The sequence below is a fragment of the Vigna angularis genome, chromosome 2 (assembly GCF_016808095.1).
Source record: "Vigna angularis cultivar LongXiaoDou No.4 chromosome 2, ASM1680809v1, whole genome shotgun sequence".
Classification (NCBI taxonomy): Eukaryota; Viridiplantae; Streptophyta; class Magnoliopsida; order Fabales; family Fabaceae; genus Vigna; species Vigna angularis.
The window spans coordinates 8,595,731-8,614,094 of NC_068971.1; the positions used below are offsets into that span (position 1 = coordinate 8,595,731).

At 32.9% G+C, this 18,364-nt stretch overlaps 3 protein-coding genes and 1 pseudogene across 38 annotated transcripts in view; 3 read left to right on the forward strand and 1 right to left on the reverse strand.

The window, feature by feature from the left end:
• Positions 1-1,338: 1,338 nt before the first annotated feature.
• LOC108328674 (LIM domain-containing protein PLIM2c-like) lies at positions 1,339-3,422 on the forward strand (annotated as a pseudogene).
• A 1,930-nt stretch (positions 3,423-5,352) lies between these two features.
• LOC108327683 (uncharacterized) lies at positions 5,353-10,638 on the forward strand. The gene is made up of 12 exons (XM_017561368.2): positions 5,353-5,746; positions 6,396-6,524; positions 6,631-6,723; positions 6,869-6,948; positions 7,338-7,451; positions 8,206-8,279; positions 8,681-8,757; positions 9,078-9,161; positions 9,246-9,338; positions 9,444-9,551; positions 9,633-9,704; positions 10,037-10,638. Exons 1-12 carry the CDS (start codon positions 5,396-5,398, stop codon positions 10,493-10,495), a joined length of 1,734 nt encoding a protein of 577 aa, XP_017416857.1. The 5' UTR covers positions 5,353-5,395; the 3' UTR covers positions 10,496-10,638.
• Positions 10,639-12,621: 1,983 nt separating this feature from the next.
• Positions 12,622-15,618, forward strand: LOC108327684 (pentatricopeptide repeat-containing protein At2g22410, mitochondrial). 6 transcript variants are annotated; one of them, XR_008247391.1, is made up of 4 exons: positions 12,623-14,843; positions 14,968-15,005; positions 15,104-15,195; positions 15,329-15,618. XR_008247391.1 is itself a non-coding variant. In XM_052873940.1 (3 exons), the coding sequence occupies exons 1-2, from the start codon at positions 12,782-12,784 to the stop codon at positions 15,172-15,174; spliced, it is 1,611 nt and encodes a 536-aa protein (XP_052729900.1). In that variant the 5' UTR covers positions 12,622-12,781; the 3' UTR covers positions 15,175-15,195; positions 15,329-15,618. The 6 variants fall into 6 exon arrangements, 2 of the variants coding, with proteins under 2 accessions (XP_052729900.1, XP_052729899.1); XR_008247392.1 differs by having other exon boundaries at positions 15,332-15,618; XM_052873940.1 differs by lacking the exon at positions 14,968-15,005 and having other exon boundaries at positions 12,622-14,321.
• Positions 15,375-18,364, reverse strand: part of LOC108327225 (myosin-1) — a 57,098-nt gene continuing 54,108 nt past the window's right edge. For 27 of the 31 annotated variants that reach the window (XR_008247401.1, XR_008247394.1, XR_008247407.1 and 24 more), the window contains 2 exons: positions 17,680-17,790; positions 15,375-15,986 (listed from right to left, as the gene is read on the reverse strand). The gene's annotated coding sequence lies outside the window, so the exon portion shown is untranslated. Of the gene's footprint in view, positions 15,987-17,442; positions 17,799-18,364 lie in introns of all 31 variants that reach the window. The other 4 variants (XR_008247416.1, XR_008247404.1, XM_052873943.1 and 1 more) reach the window with 2 other exon arrangements.

The following is an 18,364-nucleotide window of genomic DNA, read 5'->3' on the forward strand; positions in this document are numbered from 1 at the left end:
CTTAATTCACACTTATATTCGAACTTCCTATTAAGTAATCTAGAATTGGACCACCAATTTTTCATATAATTCTCACTTTCCCTGCCATTTTTGCGCTTACAAAAAAAAGTAACTATAAAAAGAATTGTCATTGTATTTGTCTATATCAACAAAAATGCAACTATCAACACATATTTGAGAACGAAAATAACTATCAATGCAACTATTATTATAATTGTTCCAACTAAAAGGAGTATCATACATGATTGTAATTACTCTTAATAACAGTATTCAGATAGTTAGAAATAAAAATTGTTCACTTAGAAAATAATGATTATTGTTAAATTATTACAATAAAATTTACTAAGAGACGTATAAGAAAACTTTACTAACAAATATTATCAACAAGTATTTGGTCAACCAGTTTTGATATAAGTTTATCGACAGATATTTTCATTAATAATAACAAATTTTCAACAAATTTATATCCGTTAATAATAACTTATTTTTTTTTATAGTGCAAGTTTTCTAACAAAGAAGACAAAGACTAAAGGGAGAAGACTACTTGAGGATGATGAGTACTGCGTCTCTGTTTTGTGAGGTAAGTTGTTTTTGTTTTTGTTTTAAAAAGAAAAGGGTTTTGAGATATAATAATTTTTTAAATTCTTATTATATTACTCTAAAAGTGATTGGATTTTCAAAAATATCAACCGTATATATAAAAAATTTAAAAAGAATAATTGAGACTATTAAAACCGCAATAAAATAAGATGAAGACATGACCCTTACGGAGACTAATATAATTTGGTTTAGCCATTACTTAAAATAAAAGCTTGACAGATTTTTTTACCATAAACAGCTTTACAGAACGAACGTGACAAGGTTCAAATTGTTGGAGACCATCAGAGTGAGATTTATGAGAGAAAAAAAGATTTTTTTTTCTTACAAGGAATGCAAAGTTCTCTTAACTTATCAGATTCTAAAAATATAACTGCTTTCTGTGGATTTAATTTTTTGTTTTGGATTATTCTGGATGTAACTTTTTTCAGCATCTTAAATATGAAAATTTTCTTTCTTTGGCTAGTTAAATGTGAAAAAGTTAAATTCAAGAATAGTTGGAATGAGGGTTATTTTTATTTTTTTTGTATATGTTGTTGAAATGGTCATCGTTTTTCACTCCACACAATAAGGTTTTACATCCACAAATTACGGCAAGGATTTCCCATCCTTTGCTTAATATTTTGAGGTCTCTAATCACTTGCCAACCATTTACCATAGCAATCAAATACGTTATAATCTGATTTAAATTACTTTGCTAATACATATCAAAGACTTTATTCAATCCTCATTTGTCTGAGGTGCAAGGTAATGTGTGCTGTTCTCTCTTGTTGAACTTCTCTTTAATCCTCTGATCTTGGATTAAGGGAAAAACAGAAACACCAGCCAGAAAATTCCCGAGCCTTGTTTTGCATCATTCTTGAGGAGGAAAGCCAAAATGTCATTCACAGGAACTCTTGATAAATGCAAGGCTTGTGATAAGACTGTTTATGTGGTTGACTTGTTAACTCTTGAAGGTACACCTTACCATAAGAACTGCTTCCGATGCAGTCACTGCAAGGGATACCTCACGGTATATAATACTTCTTCCACACCATTTTTTCTTCATCTTCAGTTCTTTTGTTGCCATAATCATGTTTTCTGAATATGTTTGTTATTTTCTCTCATTCTTCTAGTGTTAGTCATTGTGTTTGAATATGCATTCAATAGTTTTTTTCTGGTAACCATGTAATTGGTTAATCTTTGCTGGAGAAACTGACTCACCATCTATAGGGATATATCTGTTGAGAAGTTTCATATCTCCTTACTCAAATAATAGAGTGCTGCTTATATACTTGTATGCCAATTCTTTTTAATATAAAACCTGCTTAACCAAATACCTACAATGCAATTTTTTCATCAAAATCATATAGAATAGAATAATGCAAATACTTTGCTAATTACATGTAATGAAGTACATGGCATTATTGAATTGCATGACTAGTTTTGATCATGGAATCCTGGTGCTAGAATTTGAAATCTGTAATGACATAAATGGCCAAGCTTGTAGTTTGATATTGATATGACTTGATTCAAGAAAAAATAATTTGTGCAGTTTAAACTTGTTCTTAACTTTGGTGCCAATGGTGCAATTATATTTTGGTCAGATGAGCACATACTCTTCAATGGACGGTGTCCTCTACTGCAAGCCACACTTTGAACAGCTTTTCAAGGAATCTGGCAATTTCAGCAAGAACTTTCAGACAGGTAACATGCTACCATCTTCTGTTCAGCGCATATTTTAGCCAGAATCTCAGTAAGTGCAAATTCATTTGCACCTGTAATTTTCTATTGGCTTGGCTAACATGCTATGCGTTTTTTCATGATTGTAATTGCGGCACAGCAAGGTCTTCTGAAAAACAAAATGAGATGGTACGTTCACTATCCAGCCTAAACACATATGTAGCCAGTTTGAGTATTTACTTGGAAATCATCGTCACTATCATCATTATCATTAAGACCTTAATTATAATAAGCTTACGACATCAAAGAGCTACACAACTTTTTTCTTTCAAATGTTCTTGTGTGATTTTCTAACATGTCAATAACAATAATCTTCATTTTCAGAATAAGACCCCCAACCGACTCTCGTCCATGTTCAGTGGAACTCTAGACAAATGTTCAGTTTGCTCAAAAACAGTCTATCCTCTGGAAAAGGTTTGTAGTATCTATCAGAACACCATCTCACAACCCTTCAAGTGCTGAACAATTTGAAATACTATATATCTCGCCGAACAATTTGATATAAGATTTTGTTTTTCCATTACTATGTTTGATGCAAAGGCAATGGCAGAATAGTCTTCACTTCCTTAAAGCATTGAGCCTGAAACATGTGGATGCTGGTTGTGGTTGGTCTGCCTGGCTGAAAAATCCACAAAATGATTTGTGTTTTGATTAATATCTTAGACACACTTTAGTTTGTTTATAAACTATTTCTCGTCACCTGGATTAGAATTTTGATTGAACTGAACTAGCTAAAAAATTGTTGCTTTGCTGAATAGATGACACTGGAAGGGGAATGCTATCACAAGACTTGCTTTAGGTGTGCTCATGCAGGTTGCCACCTCACACATTCTTCCTATGCTTCCCTAGACGGTGTTCTCTACTGCAGGCACCATTTCCAACAGCTTTTCATGGAGAAAGGGAACTACCATCATGTACTCCAAGCTGCTGCAAACAGGAAGAATGCCACACCGCCTCCTGAACCAGCCGAAGAAGAAGAACCACCAAAGCCAGAGGAAGCTGAACAGGAAGAAACAGAAGAAAAATCCTGAATGAAGCATAGAAAAAATGAGTTGCTTCCTCCCTTTCTTTCAGGGATATACTATAGAAAGTTCTATCGTTAGAGTGTTGGCACTTGGCTCACTCTTGTTTGGTTAAATTCCACTTTCTGACATTTTTTCACAAATTAGTTTATTGTAAGCTAATTTGAGAGGTTTATTTATGTATTTAAACAAAGAGTTGTTCACTACAAGATATTCTTTATTGGAGGTTTTTCTCCTCGTGTAATATCATATCATATCACTACTATGTAATAATAACTTAAGGAACACAATCTAATATGCTTCACAATTTTTTTCTACCCATTTTCACTTCATTTGGGAACGATGCTTCATCAGGATAATGACGTTTCTGAGGATGGTATACATGACAAATGCAAGAACAAAGGAAATTTTCTATATATACACTTACACTATGCTGGAAGAAAGCATATTGAGATATTCATATGTTTAGGGAAAGCATTAAAGGGCGTGGTTTTTCAAACTCTGAAACATCATTAATCCTAATCTTGTAAGGCATTCCATCAAACACTTTTTATGCATCTTAATTATGACATATTATCTGAAGAGGATATCAGTAGACTGAAATATAATTCACTGAGCAAAATTAAATAAGAAATTACCTTATCATTCTCCGAACGAGATTTGCTATTGGAAATCCTTGAATTTGATGGCTGAATAATTTTCATCGAGCAAAATAACTCTAGAGTAAGATTTTTCCTCATGAAATAAGATTGGACCGATCAAATTATCTAGAAATCAAAACTCTTTGAAATTTAAATCCAAAACCAATCCTTTATTTTGGAGTGAAAATGAATAACATTAAAATTTGAGTTTATGCTAGAACAACATTTATACTTGTTTAAATTCATTCATTTATTAATATTATTGACATAATTTATTTATGAAATAAATTTATTCATTATAAAAATATAAAAAAAATAGATTTATCAATTTCATTTATCTAATTGTTAATTATCCTTTCATAATTTTAAAAATAGATTTCATTCCTTCATCAATATTAGCAAAATTAACCCAATAACTTTTTTTTTCATAAACAAATTATCCTTAAATTTTTTATTTAAAATTTCAAAATTAAATTTTAAAATATGTTTTACAATTTTTTAATATTTAAAATATATTATTTTATAAATGGATTATCCATCCGTAAAAACTTCTCAATGAATAGATTAGATAAAACAAATTAGTTAATTTTTAATTATTCAAAATACATTATTAATTTTTATTTAATTTATTCTAATATAAAATAAATTTTTATTTAATCTATTCTAATATAAAATAATTTTTTATTTAATCTATTATTTTTCTCACCTTTAATTTACATGGTTACTTTTTTCTGCACTATATCATACCTTTTTTTTCCAGTTGGCTGTTATAAATTTCAATCATCCTTTTCTATTTTTACACTAAAATAATTTAATTTTAAATTTTCTATCATAGATAAAAGTATCGTCATATCTACATATAAAGAACTTTCGTATTTACTATCCATATTTATTTTTTAATTTTATCATCTAAATAAAAATATTTTTTAAATTAAAATAACTGTTTCATTAAATTTATTCTCATTTCTTTAAATTTAATTATTTTTTATATTTGATTTTTTTAAATTTAACCATTTTTTTATTATAAAACTACCAACAAAATAAATAAAAACTATTTATAACAAAATTATAAAAATTATTTACGTTTACTTTTATAATTATAATAAAAATAATAATAATAGTTTTATTATCATAAAAAAATAACACACATACTTATACATCTTAATTTAAATTGTTTACTACAAACAAAAAATATATTTTAGTTATCTGATGATATTTTTCAGTATAAATTTTGTTCTACGATAATTTATCTAAAAATATATTTATTATTAGTTTAGTATATAAAAAAATATAACCCAGGCCCTAAAATACTAGCTAAAAGAAATATCCAATGATATATATTAAATATCCTAAAAAGAAATATTGAATCACATTGAAAGAGTGTACGTAGGTCATTCTACTTCCAAACCTCAAATGGCCGCTCCGGGCACAGAGGAAGCCGTTTGCTTGATTAGCAACGTCACACACTCACTAATGGACAACAATGTCGAAAACAACCTCAATACTCACACAGAACAACAACAACAACAACATGAAGTTGACGACGAAGAAGAAGATGAAGAGGTTTCCAGTTATTCGGATTCCGAAATCGGTGATGCGTTGGACTGTTTGTATTCGAAGGAGGAAGATGAAGGCTCATCCTTTTCCCTCAATTCGTGGCGCCCCAATGCTCACGGTGGCCACCACCTCCATTCCTCAACTCTTCAGCCTCTCGCCAATCGCAACCAAAAGTACTCCCACCACATTCGAGCTTCACCCTTGGAGGTTTTCTTAGATACCCTTTTACTTCTTTTCATTCATAATTGTCAATAGCTAAATGGGTATCCCTTCGCTCTAAACTTTTTTATTTGTTTGTTCGTTGAAGTTTGGATTTTTATCTTCTTTTTTCATGACTGATCACAAACCATTCTAATTACTTAACCGAGGGTTGGGTTTATCAGAAGGGCTATCTCGTTAAATGTGGTGAGTCAAGGTTGAACCTTGACTGGCTGGAAGATGTGCTAACATTTAGTGTTTGACAATCTCAGGAACAGGATTGTTCTCAAAGGAGGATACTAGCATAGGGAAATTCTGATTTCGTTTTTTGAAGTTTGGGATAAATTTTCAGTGTTTAGCGGGTTAACGGGATTACTTCATTGTAGCTGTTTTCGTGCCGGTTAATGTGTTATTCTTGATTATCCACTGGAAACATTACAGGGGACATTTTGTTATCTATTAAAGATAATATCTTTTTTTTTCAAATTGTGAGCATGGTGCATGAACTTGACTTCTCACTTCTGTTTTATTGGCTCTTTTGTGTTCCTTTAATATGGACTAGTTTGAATTTAAAGTTGTGTGGTGAATGGTGTTTTTTGGAATTCTGTGGGGTATGCTTGTTTGGTTGTAGTTTTAAATTAGGTGGTTCGTGGTGCAGGAGTGGGAAGGGAGGATGAATATTGGCATGTCAAACTCTGTGACGACAGCAATTCGTGGAAGTGTTAGAGAAAGTGCCGTTGGGAAGACTAAAACTACAGATAAAGCAGACCGGGCAACTGTTGAACAGGTGAGTGATGGTGATTTCATGAAATGTGGCACCTAAATTGAGCCTTGTTATTTTGTTGATTCCTTTTTTACAATTATTATGCAAGTAACTCTAAAGTTTCCTCCAGGCAATTGATCAAAGAACGCGCATGGTTTTATACAAGATGATGAACAGAGGTGTCTTTGATGATATCAATGGATGCATTTCAACTGGCAAGGAAGTACGTGATGTGCCAGGAGCTTTTATTTCCTTTTTTTCTCTCAATCTTACTGTTTAGGTTCTAAGACGGTAACATGGTTTGGATAATTGATTATGTGATGTTAAGCCAACATTTTTCTGTTTCTTACATTGTTGTTTTCTAACAGGCAAATGTTTATCATGCAACTAAATCTGGTGATCAAGAAGTTGCAATAAAAGTATACAAAACATCTATTTTGGTGTTTAAGTAAGTATATCACATATTATCTTGTTTCAGCTTCTTCTGTTATTGTCAATTGTTTTGAAGGCTGAAATGTTAAGAAAGAACTATATAGGCAATCATACCTTTGTTTTCTCTCTTTTAAGGAGAAAACTAGGATTTGTATTCAGGTGTACTTGTATTGCTTTTGTCTATTCTCTCTGTTTACCTATATAATATATTGTTGAAGAAATATAAAAAGCTCTGGGCTAGGGATTATTGATACTTTCTGGATGGATGCTTTTTTAATTTATTCATTACATATGCACAGCAAAAAGGCAGCTTGTAATATATTTCTGCTACATTTACCTCAAACAGTTTCTTGATTCAAAGTTATTTTATTTTATGAACTGCGTTCTATGATCTTATGATATCAGGGATAGAGATAGATATGTGCAAGGAGACTTCCGGTTTAGAAATGGATACAGCAAGCATAATCCCAGGAAGATGGTACAAAAATGGGCAGAGAAAGAAATGAGGAATCTTATGAGGTTCACATTTGTTCTTACTTCTTTCACTTCTTCTAAAATTCTTGTAAAAATCAAAGTACTTCCTCCAGCCTGAGTATACACAAATCTCAACTAATTTTACTCTATTTAACGAAACTATCTCTAAAAGGCCCCTGTATTTAATTGAAATGTTTACTTCCAATGACTCTCTTTTATTCTTGATATCAAGTTATAAGGAAGGGTAAGTTAGGAACAATTGTTATTTTTTAAATAAGTTTAGTATAATTCAAAGCTACTGACATTTTAAATCAGTGTGAATTAGTTTTTTTTTTCTTATATCCAAGGTCAAAAGGAGTACAATACAATGTACTAAATTAGACTGTTAATATAACAAGGGAAGGAGGAATACTTGAAGAGAGAATGAATACGTCATTGTGGTTATTGTTACTTAGCCCTCTTTTTTGTAAGTTATGATTTGAAGTACTATGGACCTTAGATGTATTCTATGATGGCTTGTACTTACCAGGAACTTGTGTAGTCATTTATTTAGGTGAAAATTCTTTTTGTGAACTATGTATTTGTCTTAAAGGTATCAAGTTTTAATGTGCGCTGAAGAGGCAATGTTTTGTTCATCAATTTTAGCATGCACTACCTTTTCTTTTTCTGTTGAAGTGGCTCCTCTTTGTGTGCTTGTGGGTTTGTTCTGTTGGTCGTTCTCAATTAAGAGAAACAAAAGTTTGATTACATGCTTACTTGGACTGTTTCTTTCTTTTACCCTGTTTATTTTGGATTGCAGGCTTAAGGCAGCAGGAATTAGGTGTCCTACAGCATATCTTCTGCGACTACATGTTCTGGTTATGGAGTTTATAGGTATTACTTTTGTTCTGAATTTCAAGAATATAGTATGATGTTACTGTGATCAATGTGATTAGTTGTTTATATGTGATCTGTTGCTCAATTGTCTATTATTCTATCATTGAATATATGGAATATCAGTGTATAAATGTATACCGTTGATAAAAAAATTTAAAAAAGAAGAATGAATGAAAAGTGTGATGAATAGTTTACTTGTTTTTTTATACTAGTATTGAAGGTATAACTACTTGTAGTTACCTCAGCACTAAAAATTTTTATTGTTATCAATCATAGAAATTTCAATTTCTTGCTATGGCATATATCATCAGACTCTAATGCAGACTACAGTTTAGGTTAGAAAAAATAAATACAAATACAATTTTATTTAAATTCTCTGGTTTTGTTGTTTTTTGAAGGAAAATCTGGTTGGGCTGCCCCTCGTCTTAAAGATGCTGCTTTATCTTTAGACAAGTTGCGGGAAGGATATGTTGAGGTGTGTCCAATCACTACAGTATTCTTCTGATGCTAGCATGGTTTTGTACATAGAATCCTTTTAACGAGTGTCTTAAACATTATGATGCTGGGATGCTGTAGTATACGGTTTCTACTGAGGTTACTTGTCTAGATGAGACATGCCTGCAACACACTTTTTAAAACACTCTTTTGAGTGCATTTTATTAGGGGTTGAGATTAATTAGAAATCACAATTTTGTCTGTTCTATTTATTTAGTGATTATCATTCACGTTTTTCTAGTTTCTATTCCATAAATCCAAAACTTTGGGTTGAAATCATTTGGGTATTTCTTATTTCAGATTATTATTGCAATGCGGACACTGTATCAGAAATGCAAATTGGTACATGGAGATCTGAGTGAATATAATATACTATATTATGAGGTGAACAATTCCTTCTCCAGTATATATTTCATTGGTTGAATGTCAGTCTGCCAATACTCAATTCACATGTTCTTTTTTTGACAGGGTCACTTGTATATTATTGATGTTTCTCAAGCTGTCGATCCTGAACATCCTCATGCCCTAGATTTTCTGCGTGAAGATTGTGTTCATGTATCTGTAAGTACTTCCAATTGTTAGATGTAATTATAGATTCCTTGTTGACTTCATTAATAGGCGAGATGACGTGGAAAGAGTGTGGTTAAGTACCTTCTTGACCTGCAGGATTTCTTTAAAAAGCATGGTGTAGCGGTCATGACAATAAGAGAATTGTTTGATTTTATTGTTGATGCATCAATAGCTGATGATGCTGTGGATAGTTACTTGGAAGAGGTATTTGGCTTTGTTATATTGTGGTTTATGATTACTGACCAACTTCAAAGAGATCTTAAATGGTTTTTGAAATATTTCCAGATGCAACAAAAAATTTTGGCCAGAGGAGATGTATCTGTAGAGGATGAGATTGCAGACTCTGTATTTGTGCAGGTAACTTGCCTTGTTATGTCAATTTCATTTTATAGTTATTATCCTTATCTGAATTGTTGGCTAAGCTTAATGAAAAAACTAAGAAGCTCTGGTCATGGGTGAAGAAACTAAATATTATTATTGTTCAAATATCATATTTGAATTTATGTGTGAGCCACATCTAAGAACGTTATGCTTTTAGCTTGAGTACAAAATTCATTCTTATTATCATTTAACCCTCCATTCCCTTTCTTATTTTCTTTCACGAGAGTATGTGTGAGCTTGAGTTTTACAAACACATTAATCTTTTCTGTTCTTTCTTGCATGTTTAATTTGTTGAACTATTGTTACAGTCTTTCATTCCAAAGACACTTGATGATGTTAAGAATGCTGAGGAGGATGTACAACGGATAACAAGTGGGAAGGACACTAAAGATTTATACTACCAGACCATTACTGGCCTTAAGCATGCCTTGTCTTTAACTCAGTCTTCACAGCAAAAGGGCCAACAGCAGAAATCAAGTGCCATAAAAGATTCACCTATCATTTCTGATGATAAATCTAACAACTTGGAGGATGATGCTGATGTTCAATCTGACGATGACCAAGATGACGAAAGTGATTCTGAAGAGGATTCATCCTCAGAAAGTGAAACAATGGATCCTGCAGATAAAAAAGCTGCTAAAAAAGAGGCTAGAAAAGATAATAAGAAGAAGGTGAAGGAGGAGAAAAGAGAAGCACGTAAAACTAAAGTTCCTAAGGCTGTTAAAAAGAGAAAGAAAAAGTTGGCTAAATCACGCAAAACTAGATAGATAGTGGTTATATCTGTAATATTTGCTTTTTTCTACACTCTATTTGTATTAAGTTGAATGGAAGTGTGTCATGGACAATAACTTCAAGATAGATTCTCTTCCTTTGTTTAGTATTATTGAAGTTTCAAATTTTGTTTTCTTAATTCGAGTTTCTACTGATGTAGTTGTCATGGAAAATCGTTATAGTAAATCAAATTTTATGAGATCTTATTTTTGTACCTCTTCCCTTTCATGATTTTGTCACATGAAAATCTCAATGATGTAGTAATATGCACGTGTTGATTGTTGTAATTATTAAAAAAGTTATTTACTTACAACTTGAAATACTGTAATTGAGTCCTTAATACTGTCATTATGATTTAAAAACTATTGAAGAGTCACATAAATTCTAACACTTACACCTTAAAATATTGAACTGAGTCCTTAATATGTTATTGAAAGAGAATGTTAAATATTGAAGTGATAATCACCAAAATGCAATACAATCTAATGGAAAATTGCAATTACCTTATGTTAAATGAAATTTACAAATTTGAAGTTTCAAATTTTGTTTTCTTAATTCGAGTTTCTACTGATGTAGTTGTCATGGAAAATCGTTATAGTAAATCAAATTTTATGAGATCTTATTTTTGTACCTCTTCCCTTTCATGATTTTGTCACATGAAAATCTCAATGATGTAGTAATATGCACGTGTTGATTGTTGTAATTATTAAAAAAGTTATTTACTTACAACTTGAAATACTGTAATTGAGTCCTTAATACTGTCATTATGATTTAAAAACTATTGAAGAGTCACATAAATTCTAACACTTACACCTTAAAATATTGAACTGAGTCCTTAATATGTTATTGAAAGAGAATGTTAAATATTGAAGTGATAATCACCAAAATGCAATACAATCTAATGGAAAATTGCAATTACCTTATGTTAAATGAAATTTACAAATTTGAAGTTTCAAATTTTGTTTTCTTAATTCGAGTTTCTACTGATGTAGTTGTCATGGAAAATCGTTATAGTAAATCAAATTTTATGAGATCTTATTTTTGTACCTCTTCCCTTTCATGATTTTGTCACATGAAAATCTCAATGATGTAGTAATATGCACGTGTTGATTGTTGTAATTATTAAAAAAGTTATTTACTTACAACTTGAAATACTGTAATTGAGTCCTTAATACTGTCATTATGATTTAAAAACTATTGAAGAGTCACATAAATTCTAACACTTACACCTTAAAATATTGAACTGAGTCCTTAATATGTTATTGAAAGAGAATGTTAAATATTGAAGTGATAATCACCAAAATGCAATACAATCTAATGGAAAATTGCAATTACCTTATGTTAAATGAAATTTACAATTTTTTTATTTTAAAATAAAACTTTTACTTTTATATTTTTAATAAAATGACATCTATACTTTTTTTTTATATTTTTAATAAAGTAACGCCTCTTCCATTGTTTTATTTAAAAATATCATGTGATCTAAAACTAAAACTTGAAAAAAGTATTAGAATTAATGTTTTAAAACATAAAATTATACTTATAAACGAAAAATTGAATGGTTTAACTGTTATTGATTAAAAATATCATAAAAAATTGGCTCATAAAACTTATACCTTTTGTAAACATTATTTTAATACAAAATAATGTAAACATATATATACACCAACATTGATTATGTAAAAAATCACTCCATTATCATTTTTTTCACGTCACTAAAATTTATTATTTATGAATAAAAATTGTGTTGTTTAGGACATGGAAGTTTGTTGTCTTTTTTCTTAGGACAAGCATGTCAGGAGGAAGTTGTCAATAGAATCAAAGTGAAAAGACAAAATAACTCATCTTTTCAATAAATAACATGCTATTCTATCTGCACTAAAATTTTAGCACTCCGAACGAAGATAGTTAAATAGCTGCAATAAGATAAAAATTTAATATTTTTGTAGCTTAGGTGTATGTAGAAATTTCCCAGTGGTTTCTACTGAGGCATTGGAGTCCACTCTACCTCTTACCTTTTTCACCATTGGGATATTCTACCAAAAAATTTAATTAAGGATTTCAACTGTAGTTTTCTGCACCTACAAATTCATTTAGTGCGCTTTTTTTTTCATCTTTTAGACAGAAATGTAAAATTACATTCTAAATTTGTGTAAACAGACAATTTTGGAGTTTAAAAATGAAGTAACGTGGTTTCTCCAAGGCGAGGTTTAGAAAGGAAGAAGGCAAGAGTATAAATAGGTGGTATTTGAAGTTTGGTGTAGTTCATAAATCAACAAAACATGGTGAACCCAAATCTCAAAACAGACCCTTCCACCATTTACAATCTTCTCAAATCCTACGCACTTTCCCCCTCAACCATCCTCAAAGCCCACCACCTCTTCCAACAAATCCACCGACCCACCTTGTCATTTTGGAACCTCATGATCCGTGGCTGGTCCATCAGTGACCAACCCATTGAAGCAATTCGCTTGTACAACCTCATGTACGGTCAAGGCCTGTTGGGTAACAACCTTACTTACCCTTTTCTCTTCAAGGCCTGTGCTCGAGTCCCTCATGTTTCTCGCGGTACAACGCTTCATGGCCGCGTTTTGAAACTTGGGTTTGAACCCCATCTCTTTGTTTCCAACGCCCTGATTCATATGTATGGTTCTTGTGGTCATCTGGATTTTGCTCGGAAGGTGTTTGATGAAATGCCTGAGAGGGACTTGGTTTCTTGGAATTCGTTGATTTGTGGGTATGGTCAGTGTAAGAAGTTCAGGGAGGTGTTGGGTGTTTTCGAAGCAATGCGGGTGGCTGATGTGAAGGGTGATGCTGTGACGATGGTGAAGGTTGTTCTTGCATGCTCTTTTTTGAGTGAGTGGAGTGTTGCTGATGCGATGGTTGACTACATTGAGGAAAATAAAGTGGAAATGGATGTTTACTTGGGAAATACCCTGATTGACATGTATGGACGGCGCGGTTTGGTGCACCTGGCTCATGGAGTTTTTGATCGGATGGAACGGAGAAATTTAGTTTCATGGAACACCATGATTATGGGTTATGGGAAAGTAAGAAACTTGGTTGCTGCGCGGGAGTTGTTTGACACTATGCCGCAGAGAGATGTGATCTCATGGACCTCTATGATCACGGGTTACTCTCAAGCAAGCCGGTTTACGGAGGCAGTGAGGCTCTTCAAGGAAATGATGGAAGCTAAGGTCAAACCGGATGAAATAACGGTTGCCAGTGTGCTTTCTGCATGTGCTCATATTGGTTCACTTGATGTTGGGGAGGCTGTTCATGACTACATACGGAAATATGATGTGAAAACTGATGTTTATGTTGGAAATGCCTTGATAGATATGTACTGCAAATGTGGTGTAGTTGGGAAAGCATTGGAAGTATTTAAAGAAATGACGAAGAGGGACTCAGTGTCATGGACTTCGATCATTTCAGGCTTTGCAGTTAATGGCTTTGCAGATTCAGCACTTGATTATTTTTCACGGATGTTGAAGGAAAGTGTTTGGCCATCTCATGGTGCCTTTGTTGGAGTATTGCTAGCCTGTGCTCATGCTGGATTGGTTGACAAAGGATTGGAATATTTTGAAAGTATGGGAGAAGTTTATGGACTGAAACCAGAAATGAAACATTATGGATGTGTTGTGGATCTTCTTAGTCGCTCTGGAAATTTACAAAGGGCATATGAATTCATAAACGAGATGCCTGTGACTCCAGATGTGGTAGTGTGGAGGATATTGTTGAGCGCTTCTCAGGTTCATGGAAATGTTCACTTGGCCGAGATTGCCACAAAGAAGCTTCTTGAACTGGATCCTTCTAATAGTGGTAACTATGTACTTTCCTCTAATACTTATGCGGGCTCCAATAGATGGGAAGATGTCGTTAAAATGAGAGGACTGATGGATAAGAGTAATGTTCAGAAACCATCAGGTAGCAGTTTCATAGAAATAAATGGTCTAAACAGTTCTCAAGATTCTTTTATGAAACATCAACAGAAGAGTGAATTAACTGCTGTCTAGAAGATTCATTTTTTACTTCATAAGTTGATTTCATTTGTGGGACCGCACGTGCAATGGACATGATAAACCAAAAGGTCTGAAAATTTTGAACCTTACCTGATGGCCTTATCAACTCCGATTTGTCAAGCAAGGGACTTGATTCTAATTCTTATATGATGCTATGGAGCACTACTTTGATGGAGAACTAGTAGTTTTCCTTTGATGGAGCAGTACTTTGATTCTAATTACGGATTACGGATGGAATTGCTAATTGGGCATATATTTTTTCTTTTGTCTTGCGACGAGTTTCCTCCGGTTCACTGGTGGTTAGAGACTGATTATGCTCACGGTAATGTAATTGTTACTGACTCGACAAGTTTTAGCATAAAATGAAAATTAATAGGACATAGGTTTAATGATGCCTAATTTGCTAATGTGCTTTTAGTACTAACGATGTGCTTATTTTGTATTAGTCGGTAGACTAGGTTGCAAGCAATGCCCCACTAAAATCGTGAGTGGCCGCTACAAAATCGTATATATAACTGAATCGTTTTCTTCTGTTGATACCGTTTTACAATTATTATGAACTCATTCTAAAATTTCTACCAGGCAATCAATCATGGAACATGCCGGGGTTTATTCGAAATGCAGAACAGAATTGTGTTCGTGTTCTCAAATGATGCACTTGAACTTGAAAGCAAGTATGGGATTCACCTTAAAATTTTATTTACTCTTTCGTTTTTTTTTTCTTGATCTCATGGTTTAGAATCTGCTATGACTCGGTTTGAGTAATTAGTTATGTGTTAATCTGTTTCTTACTTTCTTCTCTTCTAGCAGGCATGGTTTATCATGAAACTTCGGTCAAGGACTCGCAACTAAATTATACAAAACATCCGTTCTGGTATTTAAATATGAACAATAAATGTTAGCCTGATTGGGCTTGTTCTATTGGTGTAGATCGTGTTGAAGGCTTAAATATTAAGAAAGAATTATTAGGCAACCAGAACATCTCTTGTTGTAGAAAGCTTTGGGACATGTCTTCAGGCACACTTGCTTTATTGTTTTTGTTTTATCATGTGAATCTTTCTTCCATGTTCGGGACATTATTCGTTCTCTTTCCTATCTATATGGTCTTGCGTGTTTAAGCCAACTTTTTCTTTCTTTTCTTAACCGCCTTAGGGACTTTAGTTTTACGTGCTTCTCTTTTCCCCTCTTCACCACCTTCTTATTATCATTCTTGGCCTCTCTTTTTTTCTGCAGATCCACTGCTTCACTTTCTGAGGATGAATACTCTTCAGAAATGATCGGTGAATCTTCTGTGGCACTTGATTTCTGCTGTTGGGTCTTTTGCTGTGAAGACTGAGTTAATGACAGAGCATGTTTAAGCCCTGTAACGGTCCTGGTAGTATAAATCTTTAAGTGTCCTTTCCACTTGTTATCCGTTGTACATCCTCCTCAGCATTCTTAACATCAGTGTCTTTGGAATGAAAGACTAACAATAGTTCAAAGAAATTAAAAATGTAAGAAATAACAGCAAAGATTAATGTGTTTGTAAAAATCGAACTCTCGCATACTCATTAGAAAGGAAATGGTTGCCAGATAATGGAGAAAGAGAAGTTTGGGTTAAATAAACCAGTTTTGTTCCCATCCAGATTCGAAATGGACACACCAGTCATACAAACAAAATTAAAACACCTTTTTTTTCAACCAGGTTCGAAACCCAGTCCAGCACAAAACCCAGAAGCAACACACTACACACACCTAGGCCAAGCTTAACTCCCTAGTACATTAACCAGTCACACAAACAACAATAAAACACTTTTGTTTTTCAACCACGTTCGAAACCCAGTCCAGCACAACAACCAGAAGCAACATTCCACACACACCACTAGGCCAAGCTTAATTCCCTTTTACGTTAACCATTTAATATGTATACTTCATCTTGATTCGCACATTTCCATTTTTAATTTAACCAATTATTATTTTATTTATTTTTCACAACAGTTTGACATATTTATGGGACCTTTTCTCCAACTAAACTTTAACTAATAACCACATGGTACTTGAATAAAATATTCTTTATTTTATTAACAGACCAGATTCTACTCATGCCTACATTGAGGGACTTACATTTGTTTTATTAACAGATCATATTCTAGTTACTCTCAAACCATTCATAGTAGAGACTTCTAAATTAGATAACAAGCTTTTATGGTAGGTGCCTGAATCTATGTGTGAAGTAAAAGACTAAGTGATTCCTCACATCACCAAATAGTTTCTCAAACCTGGAGTTTGAAAATACTTTCTGCCAGATGGTAAGCAGACATGACTGTATATTTATTTCAAGTGTCCTAAATCTGGAAAATTCAGACAGCTCATAAAAAAAATGTTAGAAGCGAATCAAATTAATTTGCATGAGCCATTGCAAACATGGTGCATTCCTACCTAAGAGTTCCATTCTTGCAATTAGATGCTTTGGGTTGCAATTCAATAACTTTGATCTCATCTGTCATACAACCCCTAATAATAGTCAATTAAAAAAGATGCATGGTGTTTACTTTCTAGTCTTGACTATTCACTTAAGATCTCTCAAATTTAAATAACTCCTCTGACTAATCATGGTCCCTATACCTTTAGGCAAAACTCAAAGAATGCAGCAGCTTATATTCATGCCTCGTGAAATTTCTAACATACAAACCCCTATTTATAGTAGAACTCAAAGTATGCACCAAATTATAGCCTTTACACCAATGACTAGCAAAATTTCTTACATCTTACTCATTTATACCTGAACTCAAAGAATGAACCAGCTTATATCAATGCATAGCAATAAAGTGGCACTCACCTTTAATCTTGAGTCGGAACACAATTTATTAAACATACAACAAAAGTAAATCAGTCATCAAAACATGTAATGTACAGTTGTGCATATAGTTCTTAGTTCTCACCATAGAAAACCGTGCAGAAAGCCCAACACCCACACCAATCCAAAAGAGAGGTGTCCCTCCAGAAATATAGTAAATAGATAAATTATAGTGTGATTTACATGCAAAAGATGTCAGCAAATTTAAATCAATAAAATATCCATCAACCATGTCCACCTCAGTAGGTGCCCATCATAAAAACATGAGACAACAATTTTAGAGAAAAGTAATGCGCAAAAGGAAAAGAGAGTAAATGATTACATAGTTGAGGATTGAGGTCGTGACCATTGTGGTTAACTCCAATTGATGTCGTATCTTCAGCATTTGAAGAAGAAATACATGCAAAATGTTTTCCTATCAGCTTCTCCTGCACTGTTTCACTGCCATGCATTACTTATGCGTCTTAAGAGATATTGATAGAGATATTCAACTTGCACATCAAGCACCCATTAATCATAAGAGAATATAAGTCAATAGACAAGTTAAATATACATTACTTAAATGGATTCAAAATACACATACATGAGATAATTTTTTTAACCATGGATTCAATTCAAAATGCTATCAAGTAACCTTGAGAAAAACTCCAAGTAACCTTGAAATCTGAGTTTTTGAAGGAAGAGTATGAAGGCAGTGAGAGAATAAAAGGAAGGCAAGCTTTGAATCTAGTTCGAGAACTTGAGATGCAGAGGATGAAAGATTCGGATACAATAAATGATTACGCAAACAAGCTTCTCAGCATTGCAAACAAAATACATCTTCTTAGCACTAAGATTCCTGATTCTCAAATTGTTCAAAAAATACTTGTAACAATTCTAGAAAGAAATGAAGCCACATTGACTTCCTTGAAGAACTTTATCGGTAGTACCCCATTAAGCCCAAAAAACCTCTTAGAGCTTTCAACGTTTGCGGTTCTTCCCAGGCAACGACCGCCTTCACTTTTCCT